This window comes from Takifugu rubripes, chromosome 17, assembly GCF_901000725.2.
Source record: "Takifugu rubripes chromosome 17, fTakRub1.2, whole genome shotgun sequence".
In the NCBI taxonomy this organism is placed as follows: Eukaryota; Metazoa; Chordata; class Actinopteri; order Tetraodontiformes; family Tetraodontidae; genus Takifugu; species Takifugu rubripes.
In genome coordinates this window covers 11,840,474-11,863,995 of record NC_042301.1, presented here as the reverse complement: position 1 = coordinate 11,863,995, position 23,522 = coordinate 11,840,474, and the positions used below count along the sequence as shown (strand labels likewise).

Below are 23,522 nucleotides of genomic sequence, written 5' to 3'. Positions count from 1 at the left end.
CTACTCTAGTTGTTTTGGTAAATAGTTTCAATAAAAATAAGGTTATAACATATCACAATCAGGGATTTGTGCAAAAGATTAAAAAATCACTTTTACATCTAAAAGTGATTTTTAATTTTTTAAATGTGTGGTTTAATTTGAATGCAACCTCTTCAAAATATATAAATAATTAATTTCAGAGACCTTATCAAGTTAGATTCAAACACAAACACAAGTAATGTGTTATTTTGGGTAAACAAACACTTAAATTTAAAGCTAATTTAAAGTTAATTAAAGTGCATTGCACACTAACTTAATTGTGCTCAACTTTGGTGCGTTTAAATGCTAATGATTATGAGAAACTATTATCGGCAATGATTGACTGTGTGTGTGTGTGTGTGTGTGTGTGTGTGTGTGTGTGTGTGTGTGCACACGCGTGTGTGTTTGTGTGTGTGAGAGAGAGAGAGAGAGAGAGTCTGGACTGATATGGACTCTGGTCCAGATGAACATATGCTGTACCACACCAGTCACTCCATTATCCCCTAGCATGGTGTGTGTCTCTGTGTGTGTGCATGTGTGTGTGTGCTGATGGCTGTCTCATTAAGGTGATGTGTTTAATCATCAATTCAATTCATCCAAGGAACTGTGCTCTTCACCTGTTCACCAAATGCTGTGTGAGGCAGTGAGGTCAGCTTGTACTTCAGCCTGGAGGAAACTGTTACTGAGGAGTGTGTGTGAGTGTGTATGTTCGGGTTAGTCAGGTTGTTTTCTCCAGTGTTTGTGGAGGAACAACAGAGTTCTGAAGGTTCTGTATGAGTCTATCACTAGTGTATTGTGTGGTTCTTGGTGTTTTGATAGTGTTAGATTATGAGAAAAGGTTGACAGGTGCTGTCCAGGTGTCCATCAAGTGTATTTTGTGTGTACCTTCACATTTTTGTGTGCGTGTATACTGCCGTAAACTTTAAGGATGTCCAACTCCACCAACTTCTACGACCTCCGTCAGTCCTTCAGCTTCTCGGATGTCATCGTCATCTCAACCTACTTTCTTCTCAACCTGGCTGTTGGCATCTGGGTGAGTGTCGCAGGCGTGGATGTCCTCTCACCATCCGCAGATGCTTGAAATTTACCACTTTTGTCTGTCAGTCATCGTGCAGGGTGAGCAGGAACACTCTGAATGGGTACTTCTTGGCTGGTCGGGACATGGCCTGGTGGCCGGTGAGTGTGTGTAGCCATAAAATGCCATTTTTTGGACTTTTGGGTCTTCTTTGATTTATTTTAGCTTATTTTGTCATAGCTTCTGCATGAACAGGATTGATTTTTTTTAATGCTAATAAAATGTTATACCCAAAATGCTGAAACACTTGCACAGATCGGAGCGTCGCTCTTTGCCAGTTCAGAGGGCTCTGGTTTGTTTATTGGTCTGGCTGGGACTGGAGCTGCAGGAGGCATCGCCGTCACTGGCTTTGAATGGAATGTGAGTGGAGACGCGGCAGTGTGCGACGCTCGTATATCTATTCACAGTCGTGTAACAAGTGACATTTGGAATGAAGCAGAACTGGTCTCCTAATCCATCTTTCTTTTGTGCCAAAGATTCATAAAACTGGTAAAAGATGGCATAAAAACATAAAGATGTCCTTTGGCACACTTTAATATTATAGTTTTGATTGTTGTTTTGACATTACAATTGAGTGTGCATGCAAGTACAAAAAGAGCAACCAAATTAACAGTTAATATTTACCCATAGACTTGATGCTATTAAATATTTACTCTCTGAGCTAATTAGAGGATTAGGACCTCAGTATCTTGGGTAAATGTTTAAAAATCTGTCAGACTTCTCTTTTTTTGCAGAGCAACAAAAAGGAAACTTTATCCTCAAAATAAGAAGTAATAAAAATTGAAATCAGTGTCATGAGAAAAGAAATCTTGTGAGACTTTAAAAAATAGTTAATTTACCATCAAATAACTCAATTTCTTTTCCTTTTAATCACTTTTTAAAGCTGAAACTGAATTTCCCTCTTATCATATATGACATTATTATATATTTATATTTATTATCATTTACAACAGCTAAAAGGCAGTTACAATGTTGTGTCAGTTAGTTTGCTTCAATAGTTTTTGTATCACGATTTTATAGTCTAGACTAGACTGAGGAATGTGCCTTTCCTCTTTCAACAGTTGTAACAATAGTCGTCCTGTAGGGGGCAGCAACACACATAGATTAATCCATAGATATATTAATTATATTAACTGTTTTCACACAACAGGAAAGGGGTGCAGACAAACACAAAGATCTGATTGTGTTAACACAAAGGCCTGGTTCAACCTCTCCGTCTTCTTTCACAGGCCACGTACGTGTTGTTGGCTCTAGCCTGGGTTTTTGTGCCGGTCTACATCTCCTCGGGGGTTAGTTCACACACACACGTCACAGGAGCCAATTTGTTTGTTGAGGCTGGTGCGGCAGGTGCATTTAAGTGTGGAGTCACCTATTAAATTCCCCACAAGGGTGTTTCACCACTGTCGATTCATAACAAGGAACGTAAATAAGTGTTAATTCTAATTATATGGCTCTGACAGTACGTAGACATTTAGCTCGTCTGCAGCCTCCAGATGTGAGCTGGCAGGTCACACTGGGCTGATAAAATCCAATAGTATCCTACTGTGTTGATTCTGAATGTGTGCTCAGATCGTGACCATGCCAGAGTACCTGGGCCGTCGTTTTGGGGGAGAGAGGATCAGAACGTACCTGGCTGTCCTCTCACTGCTGCTGTCCGTCTTCACTAAGATATCAGTAAGACACACTCCTGGGCTCCTCCGTCACCTGTCAATCATCTGTGCTTCTGATCCCCTGCTGGGTTTAATGACACATGTCTATTGTTCCCTTCCCAGACCGACCTCTACTCTGGGGCCTTGTTCATTCAGGTGTGTCTGGGCTGGAACCTGTACCTGTCCACTGTCCTCATGCTGGTGGTCACCGCTCTCTACACTATTGCAGGTAAACGAACGGGCAAATCCACATCAAACACGTGGCAATGTTTCCATATTTCCGGAGGTTTACTCACATTTCCATGATTATTTCAGGTGGTCTTGCTGCTGTCATCTACACCGACACTCTACAAACCCTTGTGATGATAATTGGAGCCATCATCCTGACCATCACGGGTTTGCTCTTTGGGCATTTTAACAAAAACCTGCATTTATTTTCAGGATTCTACAATCTGAAAGTTGTGTTCCCCGTCCACAGCTTTCAACAAGATTGGTGGATTTGGGAACCTGGAGCATGTGTACAGCTTGGCAGTGCCCAGTAAGATCATTCCCAACAGTACCTGCCACCTGCCACGCCAGGATGCCATGCACCTGTTCAGGGATGCCATTACCGGAGACCTGCCGTGGCCCGGCATGACTCTGGGCCTCACCATACTGGCCACGTGGTACTGGTGCTCCGACCAGGTACATTTAGGAAGACATAGAAACACATACCGGTGCAGAGCGAACTTTTAATTCACTCTCAGCCAGTGGAACTGTACTGCTAACAAGGGTTTTTGGTTATTATTCTAGTCTACATCCCTGTTTCCTTCTCCAGCTACAGTAAATAAGCCTCTGCTCAACTTAGAAAGACAATTTTCAAGATGAACAGGACTTCCACTTGTTTGTGCTACAGGGTTGATTCTGCTACTGTGGCAGATCCGATGATTAAACACCACAGAAATGCTGCAGTCTGGCGATATTGAGAAAAAAAATGTCATTGTATGTGCACAAAATAAATTAAAAAACAGTCTTTTTATTGTCAGCATTCCCCTTTTGGTCCCAAAAAAAGCATTACAAAAAAAAGGCACAGCAGCTCTCTAAAGAAGCACAGGAAATTTACAATGTCGGCTAAGTGTGTGAAAGCAATCAACATCTCAGTGTTACACATCGGTAACCGGTCACAGTGGCAGGTTGTTACCACGTTGGCAGAGGGTCGGTACAGGAAGCCGCTCAGGCAGAAAATTAGGACAAGAGAAAAACAACTGAGGTTATTTAGCTCAAACGCTGTTGATGCTAATGAATGCTAAGTGACTCAACTGCTTAACACCCCTTTTATTAACTAATTGGAAGGATTCATGCCTGAAGCTGTGTCTACCCACATGAAAGTCACCTGATTTTAGTGTATATAACTTCACAGTTTACTTCCTACCCCTTTCAGAATCCCTCATCAACACGTTACAGAAAACCTTTAGTCAGAAACCTTTTACCTGGAAGCAGGTGATACATTTACGGTACCTCAGGTAGCACATTGTGAAATCATGCTCTCTCCCGTTGACACAGTCACAAATCTAATATAAATAGTCCCCGTTTGTTGAGCCTCGGGTTGTAAAGACAGGAAATGTCATGCATACTGGAGATTGAGAAGATTCCACACGTCAAAAAACACTTGTGTTGCTCGGCAGCGTTCCTGTGCTCCTACCGAGCACCCTTGGTGTTCTGGGACGCCCTCTTCTGCGATGCTCCTCCTCGCGCCTTTAGGTATTTCAAATTGCCGACCTTTGACAAAGATATTCCCAGTAATCCAGATGTGTTGCCCGGCGCTTGTGGCGAAGTGTGCTCCCGGTTCTTGTAACCCGGGCTGTGGCGCCGTGGCGACCGGCCCGAGCGCGTCTCTGACCGCATCTGTGGCGAATCGGTCCGCCAGTAGCGGTGGCCTCCGATCACAGGGCCGGACGCTTGGGTCGGACGGTGGAAGCTTCCAGGTTTGGCGATGACCACTTTTGCCCCTTTTGTTTGCCCGTGACGACCCGGAGATCTAGCAGACAAGAACAACTGGGGGGGGGGGGGGGGGGGGGGGGGGGGGGAGAGATGAGATGTGATGGAATCCTAAAATGGTTGCTTCTTTTCTCATCTGCTTTCCTCTTCATGCAGGTGATTGTGCAACGATCGCTGTCTGCTAAGAACATGAGTCACGTGAAGGGAGCATCCATCCTGGCTGCCTATCTGAAGATGCTGCCCTTCATCTTCATCGTCCTCCCTGGCATGATCAGTCGTGCTCTCTACCCAGGTGCGTGCACGCACATGTGGGCCGCTAATGACAGACACGCCTTTGTACGCTCGAAATAAAGGAATGCCATGTTTACTGTAAGCAGGCAGCGGCTTGTTTTGAAGGATCACACCCATTTCAGTGGCACCGTTTGGTGGATTTCCTGTTAGCTATTAAAGGAATGGGAGATATTTCTGGGAAACTCGGCCCCCTGATCACATAAGAAGACTTTACAAGATGAACTGATTAACTGGGAACAGCAATTATGAATTCACACCCACAATTGTACCTGACTGTTTTTTAAATGTCTTCTTATTAAGTGTTTATAAACCTGAATGGTGCGACTGAAGCGCTACTCACCTGTCCAATGTGCCTGTGTGGGGACGAGTGGATTTGTCTGCGGAGCTGCTGTGATTGGCGAATGAGGGCAGTGCTGTCCTCCGATTTGCTCGGCTCCCGTAGATCCAGCATGCTCTGGGAGAGGCGCGCCATCATGTTGACCCCGTCTCCTTGGCGATGGCCACGGCCCGAGCCGGTCGTCACCCCGTTGGTTAAGGGGTCCTCCTGGGGACAGTCGTAAAACTCCTCCTCTGACGCGGTGGAGGTGCTGGACGGCTCGTCGTTGGCCGATCGGTCGCATATGACCTTGGTGCTGTCCTGGCTGCCCCCCTCGTTGCTGCCGGAGTCTCTGCCGTTGTCCTTTGACAGCATGTGTCTGCGTGTCAAGCCTCTCTGCATTCCTTCGTCCCTAAAGTCTTCCTCGCTTTCCAACTGGTCCATTTTGGTCAGCATAACCAGTGACTTACCCAGCTGTTCTGAGGAGGCGGAGTCTATAATTAACTGCAGCGTGCGGGGTTTGGGGACCGGAGGTCTCGGGGTCTGTGCGGGTGGCGTTTGAAAGCGTTCCGTTGGCTGGGAATCAGCAGTAACACTGGTCGGTGGTGTCGGGGTGTGTGTTTCGGGTTCGTGCGCCTCTTGTGCTAAAGGTGTGTTCGGCTCCCGAGGAGCTCCTTTGGAATCTGTTGTGTCAGTCTGGTCTTTCTGATCCGTGTGTGTTTGGGGTTTGGGTTGTGTTTTGGTCGGACTTAGAGGACTGGAGGCATCAGTGCGCTCTGCCGGCGCCTTCGCCGTCCTTTCGTGCTGGTGTCCAGCCGGCTCCTCTGTATTTTCTGGTAGCATCAGTGGCGAGCTGAACCGTATGGCCTGGCTGGTTTCAAACCTCTCTGACCTCTGTAAGTGGACTTGATGGGCCCGCTTTTCATCCCTGATATTGATGAAACCAATCACGTCGCTCGGTGGGTCCGGTTCTGGCCAGGTGGGAAGGTACGGGATCAGGTACGCTTTCTCTAAACAGGCTAAACCTGGATGTATGGGTGGCTCCTCGATGACGTGCCGGAGGCGGCCTTTTGTTATTTTCAGCCCAGTGGGATTCTGGGAATTCTTGTTGCTTGAATTTTGGTCTGATGAACTGGGACTCACGTGGGCGCCCGTGGTGACGAGGGCATATTTTGGGTTGATCAGCTTCCGAGCGACGGCTGCAGACACAGGAGCCAGAGGCGCTTGAGGGAGCGGGTCGGGAATCGGTTCGTCCACCATGGCAACCTTGTTGAGGGACACACCTCTGGACACGAGATAAAGGTCGCGAAACTGCAGGTCAAAGGTCTCCACGGCCTGGCCCGTGACCACGGTGATAAGGTTCCGATCCAAACGAGACGACGACCAGGTGAAACTGGAATAACCCACATTTACACAGTTACAGTATTATTAATGTCTCCGCCTTTACGCTTAATTAATTAGAGTTTTAGTTTTTTACTAAGCTATTTTGGTGGAAAATAAATATATATATATATATAATATTCACATGAATGATGGTGAAAATGCTGCTTAACTCTTTGATGAATGCAGGTTTTGATGAGAGGGAATGTGCTTAATCTGAGTAGGGCATTATTCTCTCTTATGGTCGTAAATATTTAACTGTTATATCTTCCATTGATGGTTTTATATTTGGTTCCTTTTTCTACTCCTCTTATTCCAGAACTCTGTGTTGTCCACTTCCACTGTTTCCTGTCATTTCACACGCTATTTGTTTACTGTTTTCTGGCCGTTGGACTTTCTGCCAGGTTGCTTTAATGGTGCATTAGCTTGGAGTTTTTCTTTTATTGCAAAGTCAGCAGGGACTCGGGGGCTGAAATAAAGGACTTATTGTCGATCCAAGCACAGTCTTAAGGGTTCTGAGAAGCCCTGTGCTGTGGGCCGTGGCTTTAACAAAAGAACTGTTGTAAAAGCTGCAAACTCAAAAAACATCCAGTTAAAATGGAGCCCGGATATGCAGGATCTAGATTTTCTGATGCTTTTATCTGTCTGTGCTGTGCTGAGGGTTCCTGGAGCTCCGTTCGTGACGGCAGCAACACAAGCTACACTCGTGCGTGCAGTACCCCGCTCACCTGTATGAGCCAGAGATTGCTCTGTCTCCGTCCACCAGCAGGAACTTCTGACTCAGAGATCCACGCACTTTCTGGGCCGAGCGCGTGAAAAACTCCACTCCTCCGCAGCATCGCACACGCAGATTCTAAAGACAACACGACACACACCTTTGACTCAACTGTGGGTAATGAGAAAAGATTTTGTTCCGTTTTGTGTCCTACAAAGGATTTCAGGACACAATGAAGGAGAAAAAGGGAGGCTTTTGCCACTTTTAAGCGAGTGAATGAACTCTGTATTCACTGACTCAGGTTAAGACATATAGACTTTATTTAGGTATATGCTTGTAGGACACACCCCACTGTGTTTGTCTTCAGCCCTGCGATTAAGGTGTGCCTCCAGTTAGAGCGTTGCCTCTTGGGTAAACATTTTGTGTTAGATCTCACAGGGGACCTTAAGCATCAGCACACTCGGTCGTAAATGGTCATAACGGTCGAGGAGGGAGAGTAATAACAGAGAGGAAGAGAGAAAGCCGTGAGAACAAGGTTGGAGAAGTGAAAGAGAAATTTATGGTGCTTTATTGCTGCTGTGAAGGAACAATTTCCCAACTTGGACCAGTAAAGCCTGTCCTTCTGTTAGCCTCTTTTGAGTTTTGTCTTCGTTTGTCTGACCTCTAGCACACGTCATTAAACCGGTACTAAAAACCCTGAAAAAACCTGTGAAATCTCAGTGTAGATACATTTCCTGGTTCTCTCTTGTCTCGTTCTCTGGCTACTGTCAGAACCTAGCTGGCACGTGCGTGTTACCACGGCAGGCAGGCTAGAACCTGCGGTACCCAGGTCGAGCATGTGACATATTTTACCTTCTATAGTAATACTCTTACTGAAAACATTTTTTTTTTTCATGTTGGAATTTGATCTTTTCAAAACAAACATTTTCACCCGTCTATTCCGCTACTGAGGCTCATCTCCCAGCTTGTCAAAACACCATCTGGGTGTGTGTTTTTGTGCGTGTCAACGTACCTTTAGGTGTCCACGGTGCATATCAGCTCTGCCACACATGGAAAGAAAGCAGGGGACGGCGGCCATGTCGATGATTATATACACAGGAACCCGGCGTCTGTAGGCTGCGTCCAGCAGATCTCGAAATATATCCACATCTGTGAATACATCCATCACCACAGCAATCACCTACACACACACAGAGGGGAAAAGGGCTGTTAGTGTTTCCTGATACAGGCGGGGGATTTCATTTAAGCTGCTCTTATCAACGGTATCACATCCATCAAACCCTTCAGGGTAGCTGGGTACTTATGAGAACTATCAAAAGACAGGAAATTAAAGCCTCAAAGGAAAGGAACTTGTTTCCCTGTTAGCAGAGCCGCTTTCTAAAGAAAATGTCAGACACATGTAATGTTTTGTGGCTCGGAGTCACTCCAGTGACAGCAGGGTCCACTTTGTTCATTAGCACAGCACATTGAAAATCCAACTGCAGAGCTGAACAGAACCAAAACCATGGCAACCTGGAGGGATGTTGCTGTAGATGCAGCCAGTCATGACAGAGCAGTACAAAGCTGTATAATCAAATAAAGAACACTTTACCCTTGATAATGGTCGTATTGTGGGGAAAAGTGTGTTTTTAAGTAAAAAAAAAATGCTCTGCCTTTTAAAAAAAAAACAACAAGTCATTCATGATGTCCTGATGGAAAACAACACATTCAGACTCAAACTTGGAATGATGGGAATGACAGGAAGGCTGTTGGTGGGTTCAGGCAGAGTCTCGGGCAATCTGGGGCAAGACCTTTGAAGAGATCTGACCTTATAAAGCTGCTCTCTTCAAAGCTTAGCTTCAGATTTTTTAGCATTTAGTTGGAGGTTGGAGACAGACTTGTCAGAGAGACCAGGGGAGGAAATTCCAGTAGTTCAGACGGGGGAATGCTGAGTTTTTTGTAGAGCAGGGTGTGACAGTATTGATTTTATCTTGCACATTGTGCATAAATGACTGGTGCAGGAATGATGGTGTAGTCAGATGACTGTAGACTTACCACTAATTTCAAGTCAAATGAGTTTCTGAACAATGAAATGTGTGTTTTGGCATTCTGATGGGATTTGCTAGTATGCAACAGTCGCAGTGCCGTGTGAGAGCATATTTTTCCACCAGCATGTCAAGACCAGACTTGTGCTAATAAAACTGAATAAAATGCATGTGTCAGACTGGCACGTGTCAAGAGACAATGAAGAAAGTGGTGCAATTTCCAGACATAGCACCTGAAAGAAAATCTTCTAACAAAGAAAACTAGGCTGAATTCAGTCTTTGGCGAAACTGCTGGTGTTTTTCAATGGAGGATGGATATTATTCACTAAATACGCCAAGTTGAACCATAATATTACTGCATAGAAGCATCGAAAGTGATTGTATCGTAGATATGGATCTGAAGAATTAGGGAAAAACATTGAAATTGAGGCAGATTTATCATAGAGGAACAGGAAGTTTATAACCATGGACTATGATGTTATTATGATGTTATTTGGGATTGTAAATGTACCATCTTTACATTGTTGTGTTTGCCTCCGTGGACCCATGCTTCATATTTGTTTTGATGGAGATCACCTCTACTTCATGTTTTGAGCCATCACAAAGCCATTTTCGCTGCCTACCTTCTGCGCTGCCGCGATACTCTTGCGCACCACTTCCTTGATGTGCGTGTTCCCCTCCACAGGAGGTTGGGTGTGCACGGTGACACGGGTCACCCCCCGGTATGAGATTGCCTCGGGCCAACCCAGATCCAGTTCCGCCACTGAGGCCTCGGACCGGTCTGGCCAGTACTGGAGAGAAACGTTCCCATCTCCCCCATCCTCACCGGAGCCCGGGGTCAGGTTCCCCGGCCCCGGCGTCTCTGGCCTCTGATGTTCGTGTCCGGGCCGGTACAGTTCAGCTCTCTGAATAATCCGCTCCAGCTCGGGTTCCGAAAGGAAGTTCCGGACGCCGGTGTCACTGATATAGCCCATGAAGGCATCAGGGCCCTTGGAGATGAGCTGTTCCACCGCGACCCGCTGGTCCTCACTGTAGAAGAACTCCGCTTTGCTCTCACTCACACGCCAATTGACGTGGTGATCGTCCAGACACTGGATCTGAGACAGCGCCATGATTCACAGGTCCACCAGTCAATAAATAGTTAAGTGTATTTGACCCACTTTCCACTTATTGGTGCCGCTGCTTAGACCTCCGAGCAGCGCGCTCCGTCATTGAGTCTCCGGTGTGGGAATAAAAAAAAACCCAATGTGTGATAAAATAATCAGCAGACACTCCGTCTAGGCTCAGGTCGTTGCTTATTTTCCATACCCACAGTCGCTCAGGTGCTGGGAGATCAACCCCTCCCCACCCCTCGCCACACCTTTCACCTGAAAGGGGCCGGGCGCGGCTGCTCACGCCCGGAGCCGCCCGGAGCGGCCGTCCGGCAGACGTGGAAGGAAGCGGGCGCAGCTGGTCTGGGAGTCCGCCAGTGAGGTTAATCCGATGCGGAACACGTACTCGAGCTGGCCAAAGAAGCCAAGAATGAGCTGTGAAACACAGCGAACTGTTGTTGAGCGAGAATAAAGGTTTCTCTGGGTCCTTGGGTTGCTGGTTCTAACCCCACCGGCGCCAAGCCGGTCCACAGCGACGCGTCACAGCTGCTGACAAAAATGGCAACTCCCGATTTCCCCGGAGCAAAAAAAGGTCGTAAATTTCACTAAAATGTCGCCTGTAGACTCTTACTGGCACCAGGATGCCGCTGAAAATCTTTTATTTCGCCTCCCATTAAGATTCCCCGGTGACGGTACAGCGTGGATCCATCGGCCCATGATCCGACCCAAGGAATCCGGCAGAGGAAACTGCAGTTACCGGGGGCACAAAGGCGGAGTGTCCGGTAGCGTGTTGGGAAGCTGAGGTTAAACTCCACCCTCCTGCCCGGACACGGAGACATAACAAACACTTAGTTGTAATAACTATCCCGAAGGGACTTTAATGCGGTTTTGAAATAACAGAATGTCGAGCGAACGCTTCAGAAGGACACTTTAGTCATTTAAATCTGTCTGCAAATGTGTAAAATATCCCTAAAATGAGGTGATCTTATAATACAGACGTCAATTCAGGGTACACGCAATTTATCGGAAAAGGGAAGAGGAAATAACAATTTTAAAAGAAAACAATTAAATGAATTTAAATCTTTCAATAAGGGGTAAAGAAGTACTATATTTTGGACATTACAAATGTCGGCAATGCAGTAAATTTAGAAAACAGCATTTATTAAAAAAATGTAATCTGCATGGAGATTGGCACCCTACAGGGCGTAATTTGACGTGTGCTACTTAATTTGATGTGTGTTTGCGAGTGTAATCTAAGTGTTCAAAAAGGAGTAGGAAGAAGCACATACTTATACGGTCCAACGTCGGTTTTTTTTCCATTTTTAAAGGTGTGTTTTTGGACGTGTTTCGGCTCTTTCACATGAGCAGAAATTCGAGCAGAGAAGCGTAAATTCTGCATGAGGTGCTCATTGTGACCGCCTCATGTTTCAGACTCTGTGGGGTGTGTGGATCCAGAGGAGTGTGTGCGCGTGTGTGGCGCCGAGGTGGGATGCTCCAACATCGCCTTCCCCAAACTGGTCATCGAGCTCATGCCAAGCGGTGAGAACGTGGCCCTCAAAGATCTTTAAAACCGATACTTTAAAAGTTAGGACAGTTGTGAGTGGATGCTTCCGTCCGTGCATCACAGGCTTGCGTGGACTCATGATCGCCGTCATGATGGCCGCCCTGATGTCTTCACTGACCTCCATCTTCAACAGCAGCTCCACGCTCTTCACCATTGACATCTGGAAGAAGCACCGCCCGCGGGCCTCAGAGAAGGAGCTGCTACTGGTCGGCAGGTAAACTCCGTGGGGGGATTGGGGGGGGGGGGGGGGGGGGGGGGGGGGCGCCTGTCGCCATCCACCTTCCCTGAGGGCTGTGTTCCTTCCCAGGATCGTGACCGTGATCTTGATGGTGGTGAGCGTGGTGTGGATCCCCATCCTGCAGTCGGCCAACAGTGGCCAGCTTTACGTCTACATCCAGTCGGTGACCAGCTACCTCGCCCCCCCCGTCACCGCTGTCTTCACCCTGGCCGTCTTCTGGAAGAGGACCAACGAGCAGGTGACATGCCCGGTCTGTCAGGTCACCCTGGAACAACAATAAATCTAAAGAGTAAATCTGTTCGTCAGCATTTCGGGACTGAAATAGTCTTGAAGAAGCAGCGTTCTGCATCAGCCTTTTCCCCAGAACCTCCTGGAATTTCGAGGCCTGAACTGTTTTCACGCACTCTTACTCTCAGCGTCTGGTTTTATTAGCCTCACATGGCCTCCAGGTGCCAACATCTCTTCCCGGAGCTGCTGCCGACGTCATGCGTCCGTGTCCTCCACTCATTTTCCCCGCTGTTTCTCTTTCCCCTCATGGTTCTGTCGCTTCAACACACATGAGCCCTTTTTCCCCCTTTTGTTTTTTGGTTCTATCAGAGGGCAAAAACACAAAGACAAATATTAGGGGAGCAATAAACGGCACAACGCTGTCGTGGGGAGAATGTGTGTCAGGGAGAGTATCGCACGTGTGCGGTCATATTTCAAGTGCAAGTAAAAACCGGCCCAGTGAACCGTGTAAGCCCCAGGCGTGTCTGCTCTCTACCGACACGCTGGTTAACCTTTAGATAAAGGCCAGCTTCTAAGTTGTGCGTTTTTTGATAATCACTTATTAAAACTCAAACTATTAATTGACCAGTGCAGCAAAATGCTGTGATCCTGAACAAAGAGCAGTGCAGCCTTTGCTTTGTTTAGTCAGTGATCTCACACAGTTTTAACCCTTATTATTGATTATTACCAACATCAATATTCATATTTTAGTTGAGTAATCCTTAAACACTCACCCCGATTGATAGCGCTTACTTGTGTATCGTGGAAGGGAAGAGAACGCAGCCTTGTGGTACTGACTACACTAGTTGTGTAAGTGTTGCCCTCACTGAGAAATGATCTCAGAAAAGGCTTTAGAGAACACAAAGGGTTAAGGCCACTGCTATACAAAGGTTGTTAGCATTTTATGTGTTCCTGAGAACAGGATACTTCCACACAGATCCTAATTGTGTTGACTTAGTGGTCAAAGGGAACATGTAAAGGTGTTGGGAGTGTGTGTGTCACATGACGACTCGTCTGATGCTACAGGTGGCAGATGTGCTTGAACTTCTGCAATCAAAACTCCTAAATGCATAAACCTTAATTAGGATTATAATGTTTATGGAGCCTTGTCATGAGCTTATTGGTGTTTTAGGAATCGATGACTCTGTCCGTTCTGTTTACACTTGTTTGAAAAACAGGAAGTAAAGTGGAGATGAGATTTCTTCTACAGTAGTGTGAGAGGTGATATTTTCCTGTGCGCTAACTGGGACTGCACAGGTAGCATTCCTTGATAATGCACGAAACAATGCGAGTGACACGTGTCCGTTTATCACTGTGGGAAAAGTAAAAGTTTAATGAGAACACACCCAAAGACAATTCCTAATGCAGGAATTTCATATTTTTAAGAATGAAGTTCAGGATTTACGAGGAATGTCCTGAAACTGGCCGTGCTTGTGTGTGCTCAGGGAGCCTTCTGGGGCCTGATGGTGGGTTTGGTGGTGGGCGTATGCAGGATGGTGTTGGAGTTCGCCTTCCCTCTGCCCAGATGCGGCGTTGAAGACTCGGCCCCCAACGTGCTCCGCAGCGTCCACTACCTCCACTTCGCCATATTGCTGTGCGGCCTCACGGCCACCGTGATTATTGTGGTTTCGCTGCTCACCCCGCCACCTACCCATGACCAGGTGTGTAAACAGAAGCACAAGACTATCGGAGGAGGAAGCCAACGTGCACTCAGGGCTTTTGCTTTGTGAAACGCCTGTAACATTATCTACTACAGAACAGGTGATATTGGAAGGATGGTTGCAGGTTAATCCTCGTCAAATAACCGACCTTATTTAGAGGGTTAATGAAGCCATTATTTTGTATAGACAATATAGAACCTCAAGCAAAGACTAATGCACATCTGGTAAATGTTAGGAGGGTTCTTCTTTGACACTTGCATAAAAAGTATGGTTTTACCAGGGCACTTAAGGCCAAAGTTGTTAAATAAGTGCTAAAACACTGACTGAGGTAGTTTATGTAACGCTGGGACAGAAGATCAGTAAAAATTAATGATTTGCTTTTGTATCAACAACAGACTAGGAGATTAACAGTTGCAAGATTAGTATTGACCTGAATCCTTGTGTTACTCCTGGCTATCAAGAACTCTAAAGTTTGATAATATATTTCCTTTTGGAATCATTTTAGAAGTGGGAATTCTAGCTTAATAAATGTAAAGTTATTACCAGTATTACCAATTATTATTGTTATTACCAAATATTGTCAGATTCTGAAAAATGTGGTAGTCGCTACATATATTTTTAACCTCAGGTGTGTAGCCTGACCTGGTGGACTCTTTCCGAAGAACCCCAAAGAGAAATTCCTCTACCTAAAGTGTCCTCTACCAGCCACCGTAGCTCCCAAGGTAGGAGTGTAAAAATTCACAGGACTCATCATAAAATCAGACATCATGTGAGAAACAGTCACGCAGCTTTAATTCCTGTGGTTCTGAGTAACTTCCTGTCTCTGCTCCCTGTGTGTGCGTATGTGTGTGTGTGTGTGTGTCTGCGCGTGCTGAAGCAGGCTCTGAGCCGCCACGGCGGATGAGATGCGGTCAGGGGACGGGTTGGTGTATTTCGGCCCTCCGGCGGTCAGAAGAGGCTTCGGCTCCCAGGGTTCCCAGTCTTCGCGAGAGCGTGTTCTGGTCCAGGTTCTGCTGTGTCAACGCGCTCCTGCTGGTCAGCATTAACATCTTCCTGTATGCATACTTTGCCTGATACCACATCCTGTCCACTGACAGTCATCAAGCAGCCCCTGATCTTGCAACACTGTGATGTTTTAATACTTTTTACACTCTCCAACGAGCGAAAACAGACCTGCTGGATTTAAAAATGGTACCTAAATAATAGTAAATATATTTGTGTTGTTTGATTCTGTGTGCTTATGCTGATGTCATGTGTGTGTGCTTTAAAATGTCACTGCATTGTTAGTTTATATTATTTATTAACAACCCAGTTTATGCCACCTTTTTTTTTTTAGTTTAGATTTGAAATGGTCAGTGCTCCTTTTTTGAGAGATTTTTTTGTGATACAAGTAATAAAGTCAAAGATGTGTGCATCAAAACTACAGCATGCCTGCGTTTATTCCGCACAGCAGTTTCAACACACATGAAGGGTCAAAAGGAGAACACAGAGGTTTCAGAGAGGAGTTGTACACGCAGGAAAATAATCTTATTCAACCAAAAAGTTAAATATGAGTGACAAATCCAAAATTTCCAATGATGCACAGAGAATAAAAAGCATAAGATGCAACAGTGAAATGCTAGACAGTTGCAGTTGCTTCAATTAAAGGATCAAGTTCAGTCAGCTTCAAAAATAAGCTTAAATAAGTTTATTTGAAGAAACCTTCGATTTTCTGTCAAACATTATTTTTGCTATGTCATTGTGTGTAGAGTCCTTAAGCATGACCCTCTTCGATGCTGATGACGCCTTCATTCATGTATGTTTTCTGTCAAACTTCATTAATTATACAATTTCAAGATACGGCTGTTTACCTGCTGTTGATCACTGACATTTGGTGTAAAGGGGTTTGAAAAAAACCAAACCGAATAAAGAAAACGAGACTTCGGATCAGACTTGGACTGACTAAAGCTGCTCAAATGGAGCTGCTACTCATCACTGGATCAGCAGGTCAAAGACAGGGATCTGGAGGTCAGCATCACAACCAGAAGGGTGCCCGGTTCCTTATGGTGTCAGTGGTGAAGAGGCTGGACGCACGCCGGCGGGAAGACCCCCACCCGACCTCGGCAGCGACCCCTCCAGCTCAGGGCGCTTGAGCAGTCCAGCAGGTCGATGACGTCCCCACGCAGGAAGTGCAAGTGGGCGGTGTGAGGGGGGGTGTAGTCACAGAGGGCGTGAGCCAGGCGGGTTTTCTACACACAGAAGGAAACCAAAATGTGTGCGATGCAAATACTGTTGAGTTCAAATGCAGCACTTAAATCAGCCCTATCATGAGCGTTATGGAGGTTTGTCGTACCCCAAGATCAAGCTGACGGCCAGACTCCCTCTCATGGTGAGAGTGCAGGTGGGCTGTGTGGAGGGATTCCTGGGAGCAGTTTTTATAAGGATTGGGATAAGGGTTGCATCCTGACTGCACATGCAGCTGGGGCGACAAGGGGGGGTCTCTGAGGCAGACCACTTTGTCGACGGCGATGCTGTGAGTTCTGTAGAAGTCCACCAAACGGTTGAGGGAGCAGAAGGTCTCTTCCCAGATGCAGTACTGGCCGCCCCCCTCCAGCACCCGGAAATGTTCCACTCTGTTGCCGTAGCTGCAACGAGAAAGTGACAAAGTGACGAAGGCAGGCCCCTTTCCTGTCCAACAGTGATGAAGATGAGTGACGTCATTCCTCATTCCTCGGCCTCGGTAGGTTTGTGTACAGTTGCAGGAGTTTGGAATGTGAAGGTGTGTCTCAAAAATCATCACAGGAGGTACCGCCATAAATCACAAAGGGACAAATACACACACCTGGAAAGAAACTGGTCAGAGCAGTTCTGAACTGAGTAATTTTGATCCATTTTCACAGTTCACGACATGTCTTTTATTAAGTCTAATTTCTCTTAATAGTCGGCTTAATAGTTGTGAAACATTCCGCCGCCTTTTATCATTACTTTCTCGTGTTTGCATACACAGTACATGGTCTCACAGCTGATGTCATGAGGTAAAAAGTAAAATCTGAGCCATGAGGTCAGAGGAACGACCTCCAGGGTTAAAAAAAAAAAGTTTGTGGCACAGATCGGTGGGGGTGTGGGTCTGCTAAAGAAGCTTCCCTCAGAGGTCTAGTCATTTCTCCAGATTTTATAACTTGTTTGTGTTGAATAATACTGGAACATGATTCATGTGCATGCAAAAAACAGATGTATTATTAAAGGACAGTTGGTAGGAAGGTAACGTGGATCATAAAATATGATAACATCTTGATGATCAGAGAATTCACTCAGTTTTAGGATGAGTCAGTATAAACAGCCTGGTCACATCTGCACTCGATCACCACCTGTTGGCCATCCCTGGCACTACACCATGTGGTTCAGTAATGGTGTTGGAAATAATCCAGAAATAATCCAAACCCAGCCTCACGGGCAAACAGATGTTGTGGTTAAATACAAAACCATTGTGTGCGCAGCAAGTGCATGCATGTCCGAGACATGTGTTAGTTGCATAATCTACCTGGACTTAATTAAAATGATGTTATCTAACGCCCTGATAAATGATGGAACACATTTAATTTACCCTCCCACGCCACCAGTGTATGCTCCACACCCCTTTGGTAACCCACATTCTACATCATCTCTCTAACACACACACAAACAAGAGGCGTTTGACTAACATATGCAAATACAAACGTGTCAACGGAGCACATTTTACAACACGTTTCTATCCCAACATGGTAAAAAAAAGAGCAAATGAGCAACAGTCAGACAACAGAAAAGGGTCCTTGTTTTGAAGTTTGCTGCTGTGTTGCGTTCACTGACCTAACGGAGACGGAGAACTCTCCGGGAGCTGATTCGCTCTCCCTGACCAGGAACACTCCGGTGTCCTGACATCGCAGACGCTTTTCAGCCTCAAGTCTGGACACTCGTCCTACAAACCATCTACAGAAACACATGCAAGCGGGTCGACCGCAATTTTATCACTTTACCGCTAAAAAAAAATATGGCGATTTCATGCCACCTTAATCTACACAAGAAATAAAAATCAGTTCAACAGATCAAAGGTTTAACCCCCCCCCCCCCCCCCCAAAAAAAAACCCAACAAAAATATCAGCCATCCAATTCAACGCTATGAATTTTCCGACAATAGTATGAAAAAGTACATTAGTAAAATGTTTTACGGATAAGGGAGGAGGGAAATGTAGTTCTGTGGTATGTAGCCACGCTTCCCCTGGATTTCTGCTGTGAACCAGCCAGAATCGTCCTCCATTTCTGTCACCTATAAACACAGACGTACAATCTTGCAATCATGCAACGCTTTGTCAAGTTTCAACAATCCAAAAAGAAAAAAAAAAAATGCAGCACTCACCTTGATGATGTCGCCTTCCTGGAAACTGAGCTCGTCTGCTTCTGTTGCAGGGAAGGAGAAGAGAGCCACGGCCTCCATCCCGAAGAGAGGTGTCCACTGTGGAAATAGTGTCGCTTCATGAATGAAGAGAGACAGAAGCCAGTTCTGTGATTGGAGAACATTGTGATAGGACCTGATTGAGGGATGACATAATCAGTGTGTGTGTGTGTGTGTGTGTGTAGATGGGAATCCACTGACATCCTCCTCATTAGTTTAATGAGGAGAGTTTTCTCTGTGCATGTGTGCCCCTGTTCTTCCATGTGAGGGTGAGCACGTGGACGCGATGATCGCCCTCACCGACGCTGTCTTCTGCTTTAAACTCTGGAGCTTTAATGAAGATTTTTCCCTCCAGGGAAATAATTGACAGCAGAAAAATGGAAACAGCCCAGAAAAGAATTACGGCCATCTGGGTATTTCATCCATCTCGTGTATTTAAGCCATTGCAGCAGATCTGAGTGTAATGCGCTATATTTTTTATATTAATTTGGCTGTTTTTAATCTGCACTCACATGCTGTGAACAGTCCTGACAATAAAAACACACAACCAATTAGCAAATACTAGAAATCATACTTTATTTGGAATACACAGTACCTCTGTGTGTGTGTGTGTGTATCAGTAGCAGTCCACTATGACCTCTAGGCCAGGCTGTGTCTCAGGATGTGTGTAGCCGGGCCCCGCTGTCAGTATGTCCTGGAGCAGAGACAGAGCAGAGTTGTGGACATGGTCGCTGCTTCGGCTCAGGATGTCCAGTTTCTCGTCTAAACCCAGAGACGCCAGCACCTCGCACATGCTCACAGCTCCGTGTGTATCGCCGCGGTCTTCTGGGTCAACGCTTCCTGCCTTTGAGGCCACATTGTAATTCTCTGCTCTCAGGATCCTCCTGATCTCCTTCCCCCAGCTGTGGTCAGGCAGTTCACAGGGCACTGCGTCCACCAGGCCTCCAGACAGAGGACAGAGTGTCTCTCTGAGCGTCATGAGCAGCTGACAGGCTTTAAGTGCCACTGGTCTGTCACAGTCAACCAGACCACCCAGTAACACTGAGATAACTCCCAGTTCAACTACACTGTTTAACGCTGCCGCCAAATCGTCCTCCGTGTGTGCGTCAGCATAAGGCCTCACCGCCTCACCATGAGAACCATTTAGAGCAGGTTTTGTCCCCGAGTTCTGTCTGTAACTCTGATGACCAGAAAAAGCTGCATCCAGGAGCAGCTGGGCCAACTCCAGCGTGTGAACTTTCACCTCCCAGTCTAGATCGGCGCTGCCTTGTAAGAGGACTGCATGTACAGACCGTGACAGAATGGAGGCGGACGATGAGTGAGGGGTGCTTGAAGAGAACCAGGTGATGAAGTATCTTACAACAGCCCGTCTGGAAAACCCCTCAGCGTCCTGGGACAGGATTTCAAGTAGCCGGCTTACAATTTCAGACTGCAAGAGGACAGAGGTTCATCCATGACTGTAAAGTTTAAAGAGTGAAAAGTTTGTATCCTATTTTACACAATCCTCCAGTCATTTGTCTTTGTGTTGTTTCTTCCAGAAGTTTTTGCTTTTTTACTGCACTTTATGTGCTCCCTTTAGGAATTTTCCATCTCTACTTTTTCAAAAGAATGGCACATAAAATTTAACTACGTGCTTGTACCTCACTAGTGTGTACTTGCCTGCTTCCTGGAGGTTCTGGCAGGAAAAAAGCAGGAAACTAACTTACAATTCGAGGTTGATCATGGTTTGTAGTGGTTTCTATGTTTACATTTGGAAATTAATAAATTTATTAAATCTTCTACTGTTATCATAAGATACTTACGACATTGCAGGGTGACGCAACTTTTCTTACCTCATCTGCCGCCCCCTGCTGGCAGCTCTGCGATAGTGTCCCGGCAAGTGCATCGACGGCGCTGGCTCTGACGTAACTCTCCGCGTCCTGGAGCGCCACCTTCAGAAGAGACCTGATCCAGCAACGGCTCAGCATTGCCTCTGATGCACTCGCTCTGCCACGCTCCTGTACCAAGTGTCCCAGAAACTCCACTGTGGAGTCTCTCACCTCCCAGCGCATGTCACACGCGCGCTTCCCCACCACTGCGGTGAGATCTGCGAGGAAAACACGTGCACAGATTTCAGCAGGACACATTTGGAGGAGGGGAGGGTGTTCTCATGCTGCAGGTGAACATCACCTTCCCTGAGCTGGTCTGTTAATAAGGAGAGGTCTGTGCACATACAGGCCCACTTTTTTAAAGCCTGGTAGGACTTATGGAGCACCTAAGAAACATTCCCATGATCAAAAAAACAAGAGAAGATAACGATTTAATAAATAACTGCAAGGATGGTGGTGCTGCTTTCTTATTTGGCTATGAATCTATATCCCATTGCAGCTTACTTACACTTGGGTCGGAATCGGGATTGTCCAGATAACCTATCAGGACACGGATGACATCGCTGACCTTCAGCTTCACCCCTAAAAACACACAAAACACATGAAAATCTGCAACAGTGGATTGCAGCTATTCATAGTAAATCTGCTGTATTTTACTTGAGGTCAATTGAGGTCGCACACCTGTGCTGTTGGAGAGAGCCGCAAGTGTCTCCAGGGCACACTTCTGAACTTTGCTGCTGCCGATTACGTTTCTGCTGACCTCTCTACGAGCAGTAGGCGACGAGAAGCCGCTGCAGATCTTCAACAAAGACAGGACTGCAGAGACAACTGAATCTGGAGGACAGGGCAGGACGTCAGAGGGCTGAAGAAGGAACATAAGGACATAAAGATCGGAGTTAGCATATGTTTTGTTAAAAAGGCCACTAACCTTCTCGGTTACAGCCTCACCATGTTTGTGATCTGTGGCGCGTTTGTCAGACTGACGCAGATCATAGAGATGCAAGAGCTTTTACTCTTCATATCTTCCACCATTGACAAGTGATCTGCACATAATGAACATAGTAATTAACGTGCATAACAACAGTTTTTCCTTCAGATTTTTCACATGATATATGTTTTACCAGTAGCTCCCAGTAGAGGATGACCTGTAACGATGCTGAGGGGTAGCAGCAGGATTCTCACAGCCTGGACAGTGTAGATAGAATCACTAAGAACAGACAGATGAAACAAAGAGTGTGTATCGGTGCTGCCGTAGCCTAATTCTGTATGTGTGTTGTGTGACCAGATGCTGACCGGCGTCCTCTGTGAAGGAACGCAGCTGCAGCCTGAAGCAGGTCAGATGGTTTGTTACTGTTCAACATGGATGATAGCAGGCGGCTGACACGTTGGTCTGGAACATGTCCATCAGCGACAGAGCAGCTAAAGAAGTTAATTGTTGTCAACAGTCAGTTCAGTACATTGCATCCCTTAAATTCATCATTTGTCCGCGATCTGAAAATGCATTATTACGGGACCCAGACTACCTGTGTGCAGCCATAATGGCATCCATCAGGGACAGCGTGAGCAAGCTGCAGTCTGCTTTCACGAGTTCCTCCAGAGGATCTAGGACTGTCTGCAGCAGCATGTCCCTGAGAGGAGGCCCAGCCTGAGACAGCAGAAGAGCCAGCAGTCTCAATGTCTGCAGGCTCTGCTGGAGCCGTGTGTTGTCCCCAGGAACCAAGGACTCAGTGAGGTACTCTGACAGCACCGTAAACTCATCAGAGCTGGTGGAGGTTCGTGCGTGCTCATCATCATGCTCCTCTGTGCTGTTAGATCCTTCAGATGAGGGCAGATGTAGGAGGAGCAGGGCATGGGCGAGGGTCTGATTTGCAGCTGAAGCAACAAACAGGCTTGTGTCTGTCTGCAGCTGTAGGAGTGGCTCGATGAAACCTGGAGTGTCAGGAAAGCAAATTTCACTAAGGAAGCAATAAGATTTAACATTCCTTGATATCAGCTGCTGCTCTGTCTTCCAAATTGTACAACATATTAGGAGGGATGGTCTTTTTCTGACATATATTACCTGATTTCACAAAAAAATCAAGCGCTGCTGGGTGCTGCAGTAAGTTTTTCAAGCCCTGGATCCAGCCAATCCTTAAACAGGGGTCCTCCCAGACTCCTTTATCCTGCCAATGCTGATGCTTGAACACCAGATCCAGAACAGAACAATCCTGCAGTGGGTAGAATATCATTACCAAATCTTACACAGTGCAGTAACATCTTGACCAAATGGCACTATTTATTCCATATCAACAGTCAGAGACAGTATGAGCGAAATGTACCCTGAGTATTTTGAATCCATCCTCAGACGCAGCCAATAAACCAGTGAGTTTGAGAGTAAATGAGAGGACAGCTGGATCTAAAGCGGTGTTGTTACCCACGCTGGATATGAAGTCAAGCAGACAGGGACAAGTCTCCAGCAGACATCCACCTGCATTAGTGCAAATGGACATGAACTTATTAATATTCCTCGAACTGGTTTTCTACGTACACAATGGGTGAAGGCAGGAAAACAGTCCAAGACAACCACAACCATCATGTCCAGTACTGACCAGACTTTGTGAGCCCTGTGAACCAGTCTAAGAGCTTCTCCAGACTGGTGTCATCGGGCAGAGCCCTCCTTGAGTCCGCCAGCACCTCACAAACGCGGGGTAGCAAAGACGCGCATTCACTGTCCATAGTACTTATCAGTACGTTTATTACAGTGCGGCAACGAAGTTAAAGTACCTCAGTAATGCGTACATAACTAATAAGGTATAACAATCTGATCTAAAATAACAGATAAAATAAGGCACCACACTGAGTCAAAGACCAGAGGTCGATAAAATAATTTAAGAGTGAATTTGCTAAACGCTCGTTCTCGCGGGAAATAGTTTCAGAACTACCGGTTTCCGTCTTATTCTTCTTTAAAGCGGCTTTGAACCGCTTTAAATGTGTAATACCG

At 46.1% G+C, this 23,522-nt stretch overlaps 3 protein-coding genes across 5 annotated transcripts; 1 reads left to right on the top strand and 2 right to left on the bottom strand.

The window, feature by feature from the left end:
* The first annotated feature begins 521 nt into the window (after nt 1–521).
* slc5a10 (solute carrier family 5 member 10) lies at nt 522–15,681 on the top strand. Its single transcript, XM_029850377.1, has 15 exons — nt 522–1,051; nt 1,123–1,194; nt 1,349–1,453; nt 2,323–2,382; nt 2,663–2,767; nt 2,866–2,971; nt 3,058–3,138; nt 3,221–3,426; nt 4,876–5,011; nt 11,968–12,075; nt 12,164–12,314; nt 12,408–12,576; nt 14,051–14,266; nt 14,895–14,988; nt 15,144–15,681. Exons 1-15 carry the CDS (start codon nt 947–949, stop codon nt 15,338–15,340), a joined length of 1,911 nt encoding a protein of 636 aa, XP_029706237.1. The 5' UTR covers nt 522–946; the 3' UTR covers nt 15,341–15,681.
* fam83gb (family with sequence similarity 83 member Gb) lies at nt 3,738–11,337 on the bottom strand. The gene is made up of 5 exons (XM_011612787.2): nt 10,069–11,337; nt 8,434–8,601; nt 7,435–7,559; nt 5,351–6,719; nt 3,738–4,776 (listed from the first exon to the last, which is right to left on the bottom strand). Exons 1-5 carry the CDS (start codon nt 10,555–10,557, stop codon nt 4,420–4,422), a joined length of 2,508 nt encoding a protein of 835 aa, XP_011611089.1. The 5' UTR covers nt 10,558–11,337; the 3' UTR covers nt 3,738–4,419.
* brat1 (BRCA1-associated ATM activator 1) lies at nt 15,465–23,489 on the bottom strand. 3 transcript variants are annotated; one of them, XM_029850376.1, is made up of 16 exons: nt 23,131–23,489; nt 22,861–23,009; nt 22,602–22,749; nt 22,066–22,471; nt 21,836–21,961; nt 21,664–21,749; nt 21,491–21,585; nt 21,200–21,404; nt 21,051–21,124; nt 20,844–20,928; nt 20,507–20,760; nt 18,639–18,734; nt 18,451–18,548; nt 18,092–18,211; nt 16,599–16,890; nt 15,465–16,494 (listed from the first exon to the last, which is right to left on the bottom strand). In XM_029850376.1, the coding sequence occupies exons 1-16, from the start codon at nt 23,255–23,257 to the stop codon at nt 16,315–16,317; spliced, it is 2,541 nt and encodes an 846-aa protein (XP_029706236.1). In that variant the 5' UTR covers nt 23,258–23,489; the 3' UTR covers nt 15,465–16,314. The 3 variants fall into 3 exon arrangements, with proteins under 3 accessions (XP_029706236.1, XP_029706234.1, XP_029706235.1); XM_029850374.1 differs by lacking the exons at nt 15,465–16,494; nt 16,599–16,890; nt 18,092–18,211; nt 18,451–18,548; nt 18,639–18,734 and adding an exon at nt 19,226–20,103 and having other exon boundaries at nt 23,131–23,482; XM_029850375.1 differs by lacking the exons at nt 15,465–16,494; nt 16,599–16,890; nt 18,092–18,211; nt 18,451–18,548; nt 18,639–18,734 and adding an exon at nt 19,226–20,105 and having other exon boundaries at nt 20,506–20,760; nt 21,224–21,404; nt 23,131–23,481.
* Between the last annotated feature and the right edge of the window lie 33 nt (nt 23,490–23,522).

Bases quoted from the DNA above. Each gene is read 5' to 3' on its own strand.
- fam83gb (XM_011612787.2), bottom strand. From the start codon at position 10,557: ATGGCGCTGTCTCAGATCCAGTGTCTGGACGATCACCACGTCAATTGG. The intron at 6,720-7,434 runs GTGAGCGGGGTA...GGGTTATTCCAG, and splicing joins GCAATCTCTGGCTCATACAG to TTTCACCTGGTCGTCGTCTC. The intron at 4,777-5,350 runs GTGAGTAGCGCT...CCCCCCCCCCAG, and splicing joins CACACAGGCACATTGGACAG to TTGTTCTTGTCTGCTAGATC.
- slc5a10 (XM_029850377.1), top strand. From the start codon at position 947: ATGTCCAACTCCACCAACTTCTACGACCTCCGTCAGTCCTTCAGCTTC. The intron at 12,076-12,163 runs GTGAGAACGTGG...CGTGCATCACAG, and splicing joins CATCGAGCTCATGCCAAGCG to GCTTGCGTGGACTCATGATC. The intron at 12,577-14,050 runs GTGACATGCCCG...GTGTGTGCTCAG, and splicing joins GGAAGAGGACCAACGAGCAG to GGAGCCTTCTGGGGCCTGAT.
- brat1 (XM_029850374.1), bottom strand. From the start codon at position 23,257: ATGGACAGTGAATGCGCGTCTTTGCTACCCCGCGTTTGTGAGGTGCTG. The intron at 21,586-21,663 runs GTAAAACATATA...CATTATGTGCAG, and splicing joins TCCTCTACTGGGAGCTACTG to ATCACTTGTCAATGGTGGAA. The intron at 20,104-20,506 runs GTAAGAAAAGTT...GTCCTCTTGCAG, and splicing joins AGCAGGGGGCGGCAGATGAG to TCTGAAATTGTAAGCCGGCT.